Here is a 13,756-nt window from a genome sequence, read left to right on the forward strand (position 1 = left end):
ACATCAAATGACATTTCATATTTTGTCTCAAACGTTTTACAATGAACGCGTACATCGATCGAACTACAGATATTTAATTAAACGAGATTTCCTAACACACATATCAGATGAGACGAATTTTTGGAAAGCCACGCATATATTTTCAATTTCGATTGGATGTTTTTTGAAGGGTTTTGTACAAGACTTTCATTTCATTTGCATACTCTACGCTGAATGATAACAAATTGACACTGGAACAATTTGAGACACTCTTCTGCCCGGACGAATGCTGGAGCACATTGAAAACGTTGGCTTGTCAACTAGCCCGGGATGAGCAGCCAGCTAAAACTTATAAAACTTGTGACTGGGATTGAATTTGTACAAATTGCTGTTTACAAATATACATATTTTAAATCAAAAACGTGAATATCTTTAACGAATTCTAGTTCCACTCGGTAATTTATCCCTCTAGTCATTCTCCGTAATTATTCCGGTAGCGCAAGAAGCAGGCGAACTGAAGAACGACCTCTTTGTCAAAATGTTTTCTAAGAAGGGTGAGAGTTTTCCTTATCAGCACTTACGATATTCAACATGTACAAAATTTGTACTACAAATTCATATCTATCGAACCATTGTCATCAATCGACATCATAATAAAATATGTAATTCGCTTCATTAGGCCGTTGAAAGTACGAATTTGTAATGAATTATGAATGAAGTTCCCTTTAATCCTGCTCCTCATTTTTTAAGAATTTGTTTGTTATTTTTTCAGAAAGTAAGAAGACAGAGAACGAAGGAATGGACAACAAGAGGAAAGGTAACAAATTTGGTAGACCTAGACTAACAATTTGAATCTTTAAATTCTCCTTCTTACGTCGATATAGGAGGGGTTGCAGTACAGGAGATGAGCACACATGACCTCATCAACAATCCGTCAACCCTTCAAGCTGGTATTTCCCTTCTTTCACAACGCATAATTACCGCATTGAAGCCGAGCCAGCCAACATCGTCTTCAACTGACGAACGCAGTGATGCAGACGGACGACGTGGTTTGCGTCGAAAAAGGCATCCACCTGTGGCAGAATCCAAAGCTAATAATGATGGTTCGGGCTCTGATCCCAATATTAGGTCAAAATTTATTAGTCGTGTAACCTCATCATCATTATCGTCAGATGATAGTTCAAATAACGAAAGTTCTTCAAGTGGAAATGGGGCTTCCCAGTTTGACGAGCTTTATCGACGATTTACTCTACCTGAGACGGCGGCGTCGCCTTCCAAGAAATTGGGTACTACCACTTGTTTGACTTATTATTATTAATTAATTGTACTTGTGTATTTAATATGATACCTTCCACTCTGTCTCTGTAGAGGAATTCGATCTCGAAGCAAAGGGAATTTTCTTTCGAACCGTGTTTTCACAATATGACGAAAAAGAAAAAATGTGCGAGGAACATACTCAGAATATTCAAAAGCTTACCGATGAAAAGGTGCAGGAATACTTTGCTCATGTTCAACCAGCCATTTTGGACGTATTTGAAGGACGAAAAGACTCAATTCGAACTGACGTGAGTGCTTTCAAATTCGTTCGTGTTCAATTTCCGCACTGCTTGATATTTCTTGCTATAAATTGGTACATTACTTTTTTGCAGCTGTATCTGAGTCGAAATAAGTCAGACCTCTTTACATTGAAAGAAGCCGTCGTCTCGGCTCCTTTTAGCAATCAAGCGTACATGTTATTAGCAAACTTAGTGTTGGACTTTATCCTGCCTACCAGAAAAAGTAGGGAACGGGTAAGTCGGCACCAGTCACTTTTTGACACTTACTTGTAGTATACTTGGCAGCTAACCACCACGGTACACTTTATTGTCTTGTTAAAATTTACCCAGTATTTGGAGTACGCTCAACTTGTCCTCATTCCGGAAGCTCTCATCCAGATCTATTCATTGGTGAATGGTGTTGATTTTGAACATGCCGAAAAGGAGATGCGCTATGGCCCACAGTATGATGGTCCACTTCCGGTACACATTTTATCCCAAGTTTATCAAAAATTCTTTATTGTTAGTTATCGCTATTTTCTCTGGTTGCGTAGAAAAAGCGAAAAGTGACATCAGGAATGTCAAAGTCCAAACTGAACAAAGAGGATAAACCCCTTCGTAGTCGTCGTGCTAAAAAATGTGCTCCAATGTCAACAGCCACAGGTCCGCTGGAAGAACATGAAACTGATGCTACTGCAGCTGATGGTGACACAATGTAATACGTCGAAATCCTGATAGGAGACTGATTATCCCATAATCTACCCGTACTTAAAGTAAAATGAAACTTCGACCGTCGATCATCACAAGAATTAATCTAAATTGTTTTGTGTCCCATTTTCTATATTTTTCATTTATTCCTGCTAAAAAACTAGCACTATGATATATGTATGTGACATTTTTATAAGCTTTTGTGTATGACAATATAATTCCGTCATTGATATTAAAATTTTAAATTACTTATAAAACCCGACAAAGTGAAAACTAGTATGAACGACCTCGCTATATACTTGATGTATAACAAAAATTTTGTAAATCATTTTCGAAATATTTATAAGACTTAAGTGATATGATCTTCAGACTTTGAATTTAACAGATGACTTTATTGTTTAGTACGTAACAAAAATTATATTTGACAGCAAAATATATTAATCGTAAATAAATGCAAAATTACTTATGCCATGACGTACAATGAACATGTTTGGATGAGATTATAAAAAGCTGAGAACAAACATTTCAATTGATGTGTTACTAACTATTGTATCAACGTAATTAGGTTAATTATTATGGTTAGGATTTTTCTGAGCTAGAATGTTCATCTGATGGTGGCTGGTAGGGTCTCCATCTTAAACAACACGAATCAATTTGACGCTCGTTTCCACGCCGTCTTACGCGTTCCAGGTATTCCTCCAAAACGTCCTGTTTTTTCAAAACTAGATGCTTCCCCTTCCAATATTTCAACATTCCGAGGAACTGAAGGGTAGATATCAAGTCGGCTGTGGAGACCCCAAGCTCAATGCTTAAATCTGCGAGCATAAAATACGTAACTGAATTCTATTCATACATGAAAACCCGCTGAGAGCAAGACAGCAGACATTCTCATTTAAATACCTTTAATGTTAATTTCACGGCTAGCGCATGCACATAATCTTCTAAGGACAGCATCCTTCCAATACGACCGGTAGCTTATAAGTCCCAAATCCGAAAGTGGTTTTTCGGGTGATCCCACTTTCCCTTCCACTCTGGTCAGCAAGTAACCTGTTAGTAGAGCAATCCATGAATACAAATATTTTCCAATTCTAACACGAGGGCATAAGTAGGTCTCATGCTTTTGTCAAATTAGTTAGTGGACTTACTAAAATCTATCAAGAGCCTCCCAAATCCTTGCCTCATGTAAGGTGGCAGGGTTAAAATGCAGCTCACGTTATAGTTGAGAAATGAATTCTTCTCTTTACTGAAATATCCCACTAAATGACATCCCTGAGAGTCTGCTAGAGTCATAACATAGAATAGAAAGGGGTCCACGTCCAAGTATAAAGTTTTATGGTCAAGAAAACATTTGGCGAGCTGAAATTACACAAATATTTATTAGCTTATTATTATGGATGCAGTGGTGACGAGGGCACAAAGGATATCACTCTTCAGTCGGGTTTATACTCTATGAGTCTTATGAGTAATGATCAATAATATTGTCATTATTACCAGACATAAATTTTGGCAATAGGTTTTTTGTTTCTTGCCATCCACTTCCCACACCGACAGCCGATCTTTTCTGAAATTCAAGATACATATAAATTAATTGCTAATCTATAATAAAACCATTCAAGCTAGTACATAACCAAGTCTTGTCGTCTCATACCTGTAGATCTCATCTCCAGGAGGATGTCTCCATACACATTTTGCACAGTGCCTTCTAAGAACTGTGCCAGAACCGACAGGTTTCAAGCAAAATTCGCAGACAAAAAGTCTCCGATTCTGACTGAGAGGTTCGGGGTATGGGCTTTCACACCAACATTTCATTTCAAACCGACCCATTGCCACAGCCATGGAGTACCTAACCAGCAAGTAAAAGTCAGCTTTGTCAAATCGAGATTAATTAAACTTTGACTTTTTAACTTTATGATTTCAGCTCTATGAAATATTTTAATATTTCATTTTTATTTTTTACCTGTAGTAAATCCCTTGAGTCGTAACACCATCATTCTGCTCCTTTTCAATCCTGTCGGCCGCAATAGCTAAGGAGTCTTTCCAGAGGAGGCTGTCATACTGAGAAACGAGTCCATCCCGTGTTTCCGTTTCCTTCAACTGTTTCATATTTGCCAACCACGATTTAGTTTCCGAGGTTTGTTTGGGAGTCTTTTTCCCTGGAGTAGATAAAACATTTCGATATCTGCCCCGTTCCACTTCTCGTGATGATCGCTCTTCCTCATTTTCAACGCACTCCGTTGCTTCGAATCCATGATAACGGGGACAGCAGGATAGGAAATTGTGTCCAGGATACTTTCCAGAAAGATGTCCGCTAGAGTCACAAGATGGAAAAGGACATCGAGGCTGCTCAAAAGCATCAGGATCCATCAAGCTGTACTCACAAAGTTAAGTAATTAAAAAGTTAGTTACCCACAGACAGACCGGTTATCAAAAATCCATCAACACACACAGTGTATCACATACATATTACACATACATATTATTATTTATGACTTACCTAAAATCAAATGTTCTTGGGCGAGTCGATGTTTTGGCTGGAACTCGAATGAAGTTATTAGCACCCGAATTTGTAATATGTTGGGCGAAATTGTCATCCGAAAAGTCCGAGTCCCAAGTCGACATGTATTTATTCTTATTGCTAGCGGAGAATCCTGTGGTTAATGATGAAGCAAATGGAAATCTCCTTCGACCACTGCCTCGTCCGCCGCCCATGGACTCATTCTCTGACGAATTTGCCGAGGAATTCGAAGTCGATCTCCGACTAATGATGGAAGAGGGCAATCGAGTCAGTGGCACGAGATCAGAAGAAGACGAAGCTAACGCGACCACAGAAGATTTTCGAGGACTGCTAGAATTGGTCGGACTTGCAGCAGCAGCGGCAGCAGCAGAGGATGAACTGGATGCAGCAGCAAGGAGAAGACTGTAAAGAATAATAGTAAATCACAATCAGTTGTGTGCGCACTTGTTTTACAAAGTAAGCACATTCAACTGCTTCCGTTTTTTTAAAAAATCCAGTAGATAATGATTTACAATTGAACCTTTGGTTAAATATAGTCGTGGTTGGAATGGTTTTCTTAACACCGGATTTCTGTCTACGAGTTAGTGGACGCCGTTGGTGGGGCATCTTCTTTTTCGTTTTCCCAACTTGGTCATCTTCGTCGTCCGCGGAGGACAGGAGTTCTGCAGCTAGATTCCGGACAACGGAAGAAGATAGCAGAGCTTTCTTGTTGGATTTAGCTGAAGAAGCCATCAAGAGCTGTTTGGTAGTGGCGGTGGAAGTCATCTTTTTGCTGGCTGGAAGTCGGGCAGACACTTTTTCCTTCTTCTTTTTCTGCTTGGTTGGGCTGCTCTCAGCGAGTGAGGAGTCTTCAGGCTCGTCTTCTCCACTGGAAGAAGAATCCATTGAGGAGGACGCTGTGGAGGCGGATGCAGCAGATGAACATGAACTAGCCCGAGTTCTTACTCCGTCTGAGCGTAAAAAACCAATAAATTAATATTAATCATAATCATATTAATAAATTTCAAAAGATATTTTCCTAAGGACCAGAGTGCACACCACCAACAATAAGAGTAGATAGCCGTAGATCAGTAGTGGCGTCACACATACCTTTTGTCGAAGAGACAACAACCTGCTCTTGTTTTTTGTTCGTTGAACGGGATTGCGAGCTGGGCGTTTCCTTTTTGTTATGCACAGCGGAGGGCATCACTTTGTGTGGTATAGGCTTTTTCTTGGCACCAGATGATATCATCCCAGGAGCAACTTTTCTCTCCGATTGTGAAACAACCGTTACTTCCGTCTTAACTTTGCTGTTTCCTCCTCCACCTCCTCCCACCTTCTTCTGTGCGGAGGTTGGAGGTGCTTTCCCAGACGAAGATGATGGCGGTGCTTTAGATTTTGGACCGGAACTAGAAAATAATACCAAGAATTAAACAAATGCAATAATAAACTATAATTTGGCTCATTTATGCTAGAGCTCGTTAGAACATTTAGAACTGTGTAATAATGTTAAATTCGTACGCGGAATGCAGCGGTTTAATCGTCCTCGTGTTTGTAACCGTCCCCGATTTTACTACTTTGGACTTTGAAGAAGTGGTTGATGGTTTCTTGTCATCTGATTTGCTGGTAGACCCGTGGTGGTGGTTATTATTACCATTTGCTCCCATCGTCGTCGTCGTCGTCTTCTTTGGCTTGTTAGACGAACCTTTGCTCATGTTGCTTGAAATGTTGTCTTCCTTCTTGGGAACAGGAACTTTCTTCTTCCCGGAGGACGAACTAGAAGCCACAGCTTTGCTATGGTTGCTCCCACCACCAGCACTGCTCGCAGATTGTGACCGTTTCGGGCTTTCTGTGGTTGATGTCACCTTTTTAGTGGTGGACCCTTTAACCTTTTTGAGCGATTTGGAAGATTTGGTGGACGATGCGAGAGACGAGATGGAGGATGCAGAGGCTGCTCGACGACTTCGTCCACTGTTAGCACTGCAACTACGAGATCGAATGGTTGGCCCGCTCGGAGATGCTGAAGGTGGTCTGGTAATGGAATTAATTACAGTTATGCACACGTTAAGATGTTCTGCAATATAATGAAAAGATGCGTTAGCCTTTACATACTTTGTGTTAATGGTAGACGTCGAGGCAACGGCCTCCTTGTCGCCCATCCCGTTGCGAGAAGGGGATGAAGACGCTGAGCTGTCGTCGTCCGAAGAAGAATCGTCATTACTTGAGGAAGAGGAGTCGTTGGAGGAGGAGTCGCTCCCACTGGACGAAGAGTCGTTAGATGACGACCCCGAACTGGATGAGCTGCCCTCTCCCGCGACCACACCCTTGTCGCTCTCATCCTTCACCGGCATTTTGAATACTGTCGAGCACAGCAAAACTATCTGTTCGGTCACGAGGATACTAGGATGACAGGTTCAAATTGGCATTAATGTTAAATACAATTAGTTAAAAAGATTTAGAAAGAGCTCCATATTATTGTTGACATTTTAGAGCGGATTTGAAACCAAGCGCGTCTCACAAGAAGACCGAGTCTCAGGATACCCCGCATGAAAAAAAAATCAAGAGTTTTTTTAGGAGAATTATGAAAAATTGTTAAAAATAACGCCATAAATGTCGTCGTTTGTGTTTAAGCAAAGAGCAACAATTCGAGTAAATCTTAGTAAAATAGTCTTTTAATAAAATATGTAATATAATGTGTAAACAAAAACAACGATAACAATAAATGCGAATAACAAGAGCACCATTCTTTACATAATAATTTCTCCTTAGCTTATTATGCATACTTTCTTTGCGTTTGTCTGTCCGCGAGCGTCACTACAAAATAAGATTAATAAAACTTGGCAAAATTGGAGACACAATAAATTAATGAAATTATAATAGTTTTAGCACGGAATTGTGAGACTCCGTGGACCCCTCTCCTGTGGCATTGATCACTTGTTCAAAATTTAAGGTTCAATTTTATTCCACTCTGGACTTGAACTGCTCCTAATGAATGAGGTCTGATTTTTGTTGAATCGGTGGTGATCCCCGTCTCGGTAGGAGGTCACGCGGAAGATTCGAGTGAATTGGTAGGATGACACCACTCGACCCTTGTTCCCCCACTTGGGATGAGTACAGTTGGGGGTGGTGGTGGTGGTGATGGTGTTGAACAATGCTCTGCTGCTGCTGCTGCTGCTGCTGGGAGGAGTGCGGTGGGTGCGTGTCCCCTCCACTACTAAGCACCATGTGTCGCGAAGTTCGGAGCACGACAGGTCTCGGTTGGATGGCCCTGCTGAGTGGGAGGAGCATGATTGGACCCAGTTGGCGACTCTGACGGCGTTCACCAGAGTCAATCTCATTGTTGACGTGATCCTCAGGGAGGGAGGACGTGCAGTTCGGACATGAATGTTGCTGCGACAGTTGTGTCCCCATGTCTCGTCCATCGTCGTCCTTCACGAGAGGAGGAGGAGGAGGACTACTCCCCCGACTACTGCTCATGGTACTGTTCATTATGATAGGATGCCAGTCGTTGGACCAGTCTAAGACGGTGCTATGCTGCTGCTGTCCTCCGTCCGAGTTATTATTTTGATAATGCCCGGTGGAAATGTCATGGTTTGAGCCAGGAAAGGTGACCAGACTGGAAGTGATTGCAGTTGCAGGGGGAGGACTGCCACCTCCTCCCAGGTGCGTAATAGTCTCATTTATCTCGTTCCTAAATACGGCCGAGAGTGGTGGAGGAGGACCTCCTCCGGGGCCGATGAGCGGGTGTTGTGGGTGAGTGGGGGTCGGGTAATGGGGGAGATAGGGATGTATGTGGGGGTAGCGGAAGGGGAAGTTGGTCACGGTGCAGATCCCCTTGCTCAAAGTGACCGTGACACTGATCCCACTGGGCAGGAGAAGACCACGGGCGCAGAAACTGTAACTGGATTTTCAAGCCAAATTAAACTCTTTATCGCCCCTACCTATAGTTTCGGTAACTTTTCAGGTCGTACCTAACTCCAAAGGCATTGGTCACAATGAGCCTATCCAAACTCCATCTGGAAATTCCCGAATAAATCCAGCCTTTGTACGCCGAGTATTTCAGAACGAGCTTCGTGGGGTCAGAAAGAGCAGGGTGGGCGACGACCAGCTTCTGAAGCACACTTCCCGATATCATGTTGTCCTTGTGAGTCCTGCGCAACACAAGGCATGGTCAGAATGTTATCACCATACATGGTCCCTACAAACTAAGTTCATAAAATGATGATATTTGTACTGCGTGATAAGAAACGTCTCATTGAAGTCATCGTTCCCATTGATGAGGACGGCCTCCATTCCGCCATATCTAAAAAATTATATGAACTCGTTTCAATATGCAGCATTTTGGCTACGATTGTGACTCAAACAACAAGTTCTTGGGCATAAGTCTTATGATTCTAGGTGTATTCCTTTTTTGCGCATGAAAATGAGTGACCATCCAAAACAATCAACTGTCTGGTGTTAATAATTCAGTGTTATTGAACATACGTGGAAATGGGCACGCCGAGGGGAGGGCTTGACTCCAGCGTCAATTTGTATTGATTCGCTAGACGCAACACAGAATAGTACACTTTTATTATTTATCATAAACTTGTCATGAAAAAACAGGGTCCTCTCCTCACCACAAAAGGGCTCATCGTCTCGTGTCATGAGATAAAAGTTCTTGCCTCCAACACCAGAGGACGATTTGATGGGTTGGAGGGGCAGTTGCGCTGACGATCCCACCGGGCCAACCGACGCTGAGGACTGAACATTACTGTTCTGCAGCTGTCTTGCCACCCGCGGATTGTTCTGGTGCTGGTCAGCGTAGTATCCCATATGCGCAGAGTGGACGAGGAGGTTGTCCCACTATTGCAATATCAAATACTTGAATAGTACGAATAAATCGACCATTGCACGTGACTTATTGTATTGACCAAGCCCTTGTTCATCTTAAGACAGTAAAAAAATAGTCGATGGCTGACCTGAAAGCAAGCCCCCGTCATAAACTTCTCGTACGAGTCGCAGGAGAAGGCTGGATATGGGCAGCGGGGTGAGACGCTCTCTGTGAAGAAACGGTAGGCTCGTCGGTGGTTGCACAGGGACCGACCGTCGTTTTCAGCCAGCGTTGACAAGGACTTTCCGTTCCGGTGAGATTCGCCAAGGGTGGACGTCTCCTTGGGTGGCGACGAGGCTGTTTAACACGCACACACAATGCTTGAATTGCCTACGAGAGGTTAAGGTCGGTAAAAACTGGGGCATTTCTTACACCAAATGAAGTCCCTGAATGCACCCAGGAACAAGTTTGAGCAGCCCCTCTGTACTTTTCCACCGTTCGGAAAAAAATCTACCAAAAACCAAAAGGCAAACGTAGTAAAATAATCAATCTTACTTGAGAATTGTTATATTTGTCGAAATGTCTAACCCAGATGTCCAATGGGTTCCCAGGAGCCAAGTCCCCCCATCAAAAGTGAATCTCCTGCAAGGAATTGCACCATAACCGTGGTCAGTGATCATGCTGTGCTGGGATTAATAATCGCTATGATTTCCTTGACCTACCATTGGAATGAATTACATCCACAAAGATGGCATCCGTCAAGTCTAGCCGGACACGTTTGTCATAGTTCTGAAATATTAAAATCACCCCCAATGCTGAAAATGAACTCAAAAGGCTCAACGCAAATCATGAAGCAAAACATTTCCATTTGATTAAATTATGGAGTTTTTTATGCAAAAATAAAAATTCCTGCAACAGCCAGTACTGCGATTAAGTCTGTATCCTAACCTCGAAGAGAGGGCCTGCCGGATCCAACCCAGTGATCCTGGAAATGTTTCTAAGTTCCTGTCCCGTAAATCCCGCCACGTGCGCCCCCAAACTGAAGCCAATCAGATGAAAGTCTTGATAGGACGACAAGCCTGGGTTGTCCGCCACCAATTTACGGATCAACAGTGACAACTGGCAATAAAAACCCAAACGGGATTGACGATTTATTTTCCATCGATTCTAATTCTGTCGCACCACCCACCTGTTTTCCGACGAGTCGCGTGTTCACCGCAGCACGGACATAGTTTGGCAAGGCTGCCCCATTCTCCCAGTCCACGCATATCACATTGCAGTCCACCTATGAAGGTTGAAAAAGCCGTTTTTCTATTATTTCACTCAAATTATAGATAGTTATTGAGAGTGGTCGCGTCACTCTGAGGGTGAGGTGATGATAATCCAACAAGTAGGACCACCTGCGTGTGCTATATGCACATGTTATAACAATCTCGTCTGGACCACTTACCCACTTTCAAAACCGCTTTTACGCCAAATTATTAACTAACTTTTTTACTATTTAAGCGAAACCACTTTTCCACCCAAGAAAGAATTACCCTCGAAGGACGAAAAGAAATGGAAGGAGAAGAGGATGCGACACTGGGATAAGATTCGTACTTACGACGGACAGCAGCGCGGCACGCATCTCGTTCGCCCACATTCTGAGACAGGTGGAGCCGAAACCGTGGACGATGACCTAAACAAACACCAAGTCAGTTTTTGGACAACTCTTCCATCGTACTTGACTTTGTAGGCCGAATTTCTTTGCTAAATAGTTAGTGACCTTTGTGGGGCGGGAGGCGTTCCAGGCTCCGGAGGAGGACGAGATTTTGCTGTGGTTGAAGAATGAGAAGACTTCTGGCTCGAGATCCTTGTCGTAGAGGAGGAACTTGGTCCCGATCTCCTCTGGCGGTGAGGGCAACATGTCCAAGTAGTCGAACGGACCCTCGTCCCGGAAACACCCCAACTCAGCCCCATAACAGACCACCTCCTCATCCCGCTTCACTCTACAGTTCAGTCAGGGACAAGTTTAGTCATAATTAAGCTTATTCCTTTTCCGGAACACGTAATAAATATGTAATGGCAGCAGCATAAAACTGGCACAGCTATCATCGACACAATAATATTGTTACTCCACACACATAACATCTTTGGCTGCTTGCTTGGTAAGTAGTAAACGCCTCAACTGTGTGATTGCCGTAATTTAGCGATAAAAAAGTTGCAATCTATCTCTAAAAAAACTTACTACAAGAATTAAGCACTTTTGCCTGTGTACGCTGCTCCACCGAGGAGCGAAATGCAGCTTTAGCGAGTGTGTGTGAGATAATAAAATAACAACATCGAAAGAAAGATGATCTTGGATTTGTTTGCAGCGTGAAATGAAATTAAATGACGCCATCAAGTGTAACAAATAATGGTTAGTTTGGCTAGCTTTCAAAAATCATGGCGCATGCTACAGCCATTATTCACGTGAGATTATATGTTGCACGTATGTACAAGCAACCCCAAGGAAGGAGAAATGGACACATGTCACAGGCGACCATTTCCTTCGCACACGAAAACACGGCTGACCTGTTTCGGCTGGAGTGGTGCTGCGACTTGTTCAGTTTCCCCTGCTGCCACAACCTCAAGGAATTTCGGACAGCCTGGATGATTTCGTCGTCATGAACCTCGTCATCCTCAGGACCCACGGTTTTGTAGTCATGGGGTGACGACGAAGGTTGTTCCTGACTCTCCTCCTCCTCACTGCTGCCACCACTGCTCCGAGTGTGGAGGAGGGTGGCTAGCGTCGTTCTCCCTCCCTCGTCGTCCCAGTCAGACGATTCCTCCAATGAAGCCTTGGAAGAATTCCCCCAAGCTCCTGGAACCACAGGACAAAATGAAATCATAGTTTTAATCTGATTATTGTAGTCTCAGGCTGCCTCCAACAGATATGCCTCCAACAGGAGGAAATATGGTCGTGTTAGGTCATAAATTCTCATTACCCGAGACAGAGACGAGAAGGAGAAGGATGGGGAGGACGACTAAACACTCTTGATGATTCGGGCTTTGAAATCTTCTTGATCGTCTCATATCTCACTCTACGCTTCTCACCAGGCGATCATGGCACCTCCGAAACAAGGTTTTGTGCTTTTTAATTAACCCGTAATTCAGTCTCAGAAGAGTGGTGTCGGCACGTGTGTTAATGGACATACAAACACAAGGGTTGGTTAGTTAGTAGTTGGTTAGCACTACTAGTTAGCAGCAGCAACGACGGCGACACAGTGTATGGTGATACAATTTAGTGGAGTGGACTTCCATGCGAACGAGTGACAATATCTTTGACGACGCCGTGCGATGATTTCTCTCTCTCTCTCTCGCCGCAGTGGTGAGTGAGTGAGGTGACATGCAGGGAGGAGAACTTTTTTGAGATATTAGGAGAGTGGACCAACCCAACAACAATGCACTGCACATCCAAGCAGTAACAACAATGCAGTGCTGCAACAATGCAGTGAATACTAATAAATGTGAATAAAGTGATGGTGAGAATACGCGAGCCCCATAAGGAAGGATGGCAAATAAACACACTGTAGATTTGCAAACACATAGGAGTACAGAGAGCCGTGGTCGATTGTTGTTGGGCTGGTGGCACACTTTCTACTTCTTCTTCTTCTTGAGTGATCCCCTGTCTTGAGGGGGAAGCAGGGGATATCTGCCGCACCAAGTGAGTATCACAGTCTGCCAAGTAGATACGGCGACAAGAAGGCCAAGTGCACCTCTCTCGAGGGGGCAAAATGATGAGGAGGGCCAAACTTCCCCCAACAAAAACAACGCCAAGTCTGTACTCGTTGATGCGCTTGGGGGTAGAGTCGTTGTGAAAGGAGGGCGAAGTGTGAATAGCTAGTAGCAGCTTGCTTTTGGTGAACTAGTTGATTCGTGTAGTAAAAAGTAGCAGTAAGTTTGGTAGCACCACTAACCACCTTTTCCCACATGCACCGCACCAACCACTAGAAGACTACGGCAATCATAGTGCAGTGATCGTCGTCACTTGTGGCTGTTACTTACTTGTAGTCGACTGATTTCTGTTTCTCTTGTTGTTACACGACAATTGGAATGATTTTCATGCCGCAAGATCCATAAGCTCACCCAATTCCGCTCTTTTATTCCTCGAGCGTCGAACGCCCCATGCATAACCCAACTCAACCGACGACTGCTACGACTTTTAGATAATATTGCATGCATAATGGAGGGAGGGAAGCTATAAAT

The 13,756-nt window shown here is 43.4% G+C and overlaps 3 protein-coding genes across 4 annotated transcripts; 1 reads left to right on the plus strand and 2 right to left on the minus strand.

Annotated features, from left to right (window-relative positions):
• The first annotated feature begins 296 nt into the window (after nucleotides 1-296).
• On the plus strand, nucleotides 297-2,490 carry LOC110858383. Of its 2 annotated transcripts, XM_022107150.2 has the most exons (8): nucleotides 297-533; nucleotides 752-796; nucleotides 864-1,082; nucleotides 1,152-1,265; nucleotides 1,348-1,544; nucleotides 1,629-1,769; nucleotides 1,866-1,997; nucleotides 2,069-2,490. In XM_022107150.2, exons 1-8 carry the CDS (start codon nucleotides 518-520, stop codon nucleotides 2,231-2,233), a joined length of 1,029 nt encoding a protein of 342 aa, XP_021962842.1. In that variant the 5' UTR covers nucleotides 297-517; the 3' UTR covers nucleotides 2,234-2,490. The 2 variants fall into 2 exon arrangements, with proteins under 2 accessions (XP_021962842.1, XP_021962841.1); XM_022107149.2 differs by having other exon boundaries at nucleotides 864-1,265.
• A 103-nt stretch (nucleotides 2,491-2,593) lies between these two features.
• On the minus strand, nucleotides 2,594-7,212 carry LOC110858382 (histone acetyltransferase KAT7). Its single transcript, XM_022107148.2, has 11 exons — nucleotides 6,829-7,212; nucleotides 6,238-6,747; nucleotides 5,827-6,125; nucleotides 5,258-5,687; nucleotides 4,717-5,139; nucleotides 4,180-4,590; nucleotides 3,871-4,065; nucleotides 3,714-3,783; nucleotides 3,368-3,578; nucleotides 3,123-3,269; nucleotides 2,594-3,037 (listed from the first exon to the last, which is right to left on the minus strand). Exons 1-11 carry the CDS (start codon nucleotides 7,065-7,067, stop codon nucleotides 2,802-2,804), a joined length of 3,171 nt encoding a protein of 1,056 aa, XP_021962840.1. The 5' UTR covers nucleotides 7,068-7,212; the 3' UTR covers nucleotides 2,594-2,801.
• Nucleotides 7,213-7,370: 158 nt separating this feature from the next.
• On the minus strand, nucleotides 7,371-13,324 carry LOC110858608. The gene is made up of 15 exons (XM_022107428.2): nucleotides 12,496-13,324; nucleotides 12,083-12,371; nucleotides 11,295-11,517; nucleotides 11,133-11,207; nucleotides 10,719-10,814; nucleotides 10,478-10,648; nucleotides 10,252-10,318; nucleotides 10,118-10,171; nucleotides 9,962-10,039; nucleotides 9,678-9,886; nucleotides 9,336-9,561; nucleotides 9,202-9,259; nucleotides 8,951-9,019; nucleotides 8,688-8,867; nucleotides 7,371-8,617 (listed from the first exon to the last, which is right to left on the minus strand). The coding sequence occupies exons 1-15, from the start codon at nucleotides 12,581-12,583 to the stop codon at nucleotides 7,702-7,704; spliced, it is 2,799 nt and encodes a 932-aa protein (XP_021963120.1). The 5' UTR covers nucleotides 12,584-13,324; the 3' UTR covers nucleotides 7,371-7,701.
• Nucleotides 13,325-13,756: the final 432 nt, after the last annotated feature.

This window comes from Folsomia candida, unplaced genomic scaffold (assembly GCF_002217175.1).
Source record: "Folsomia candida strain VU population unplaced genomic scaffold, ASM221717v1 Fcan01_Sc021, whole genome shotgun sequence".
Classification (NCBI taxonomy): Eukaryota; Metazoa; Arthropoda; class Collembola; order Entomobryomorpha; family Isotomidae; genus Folsomia; species Folsomia candida.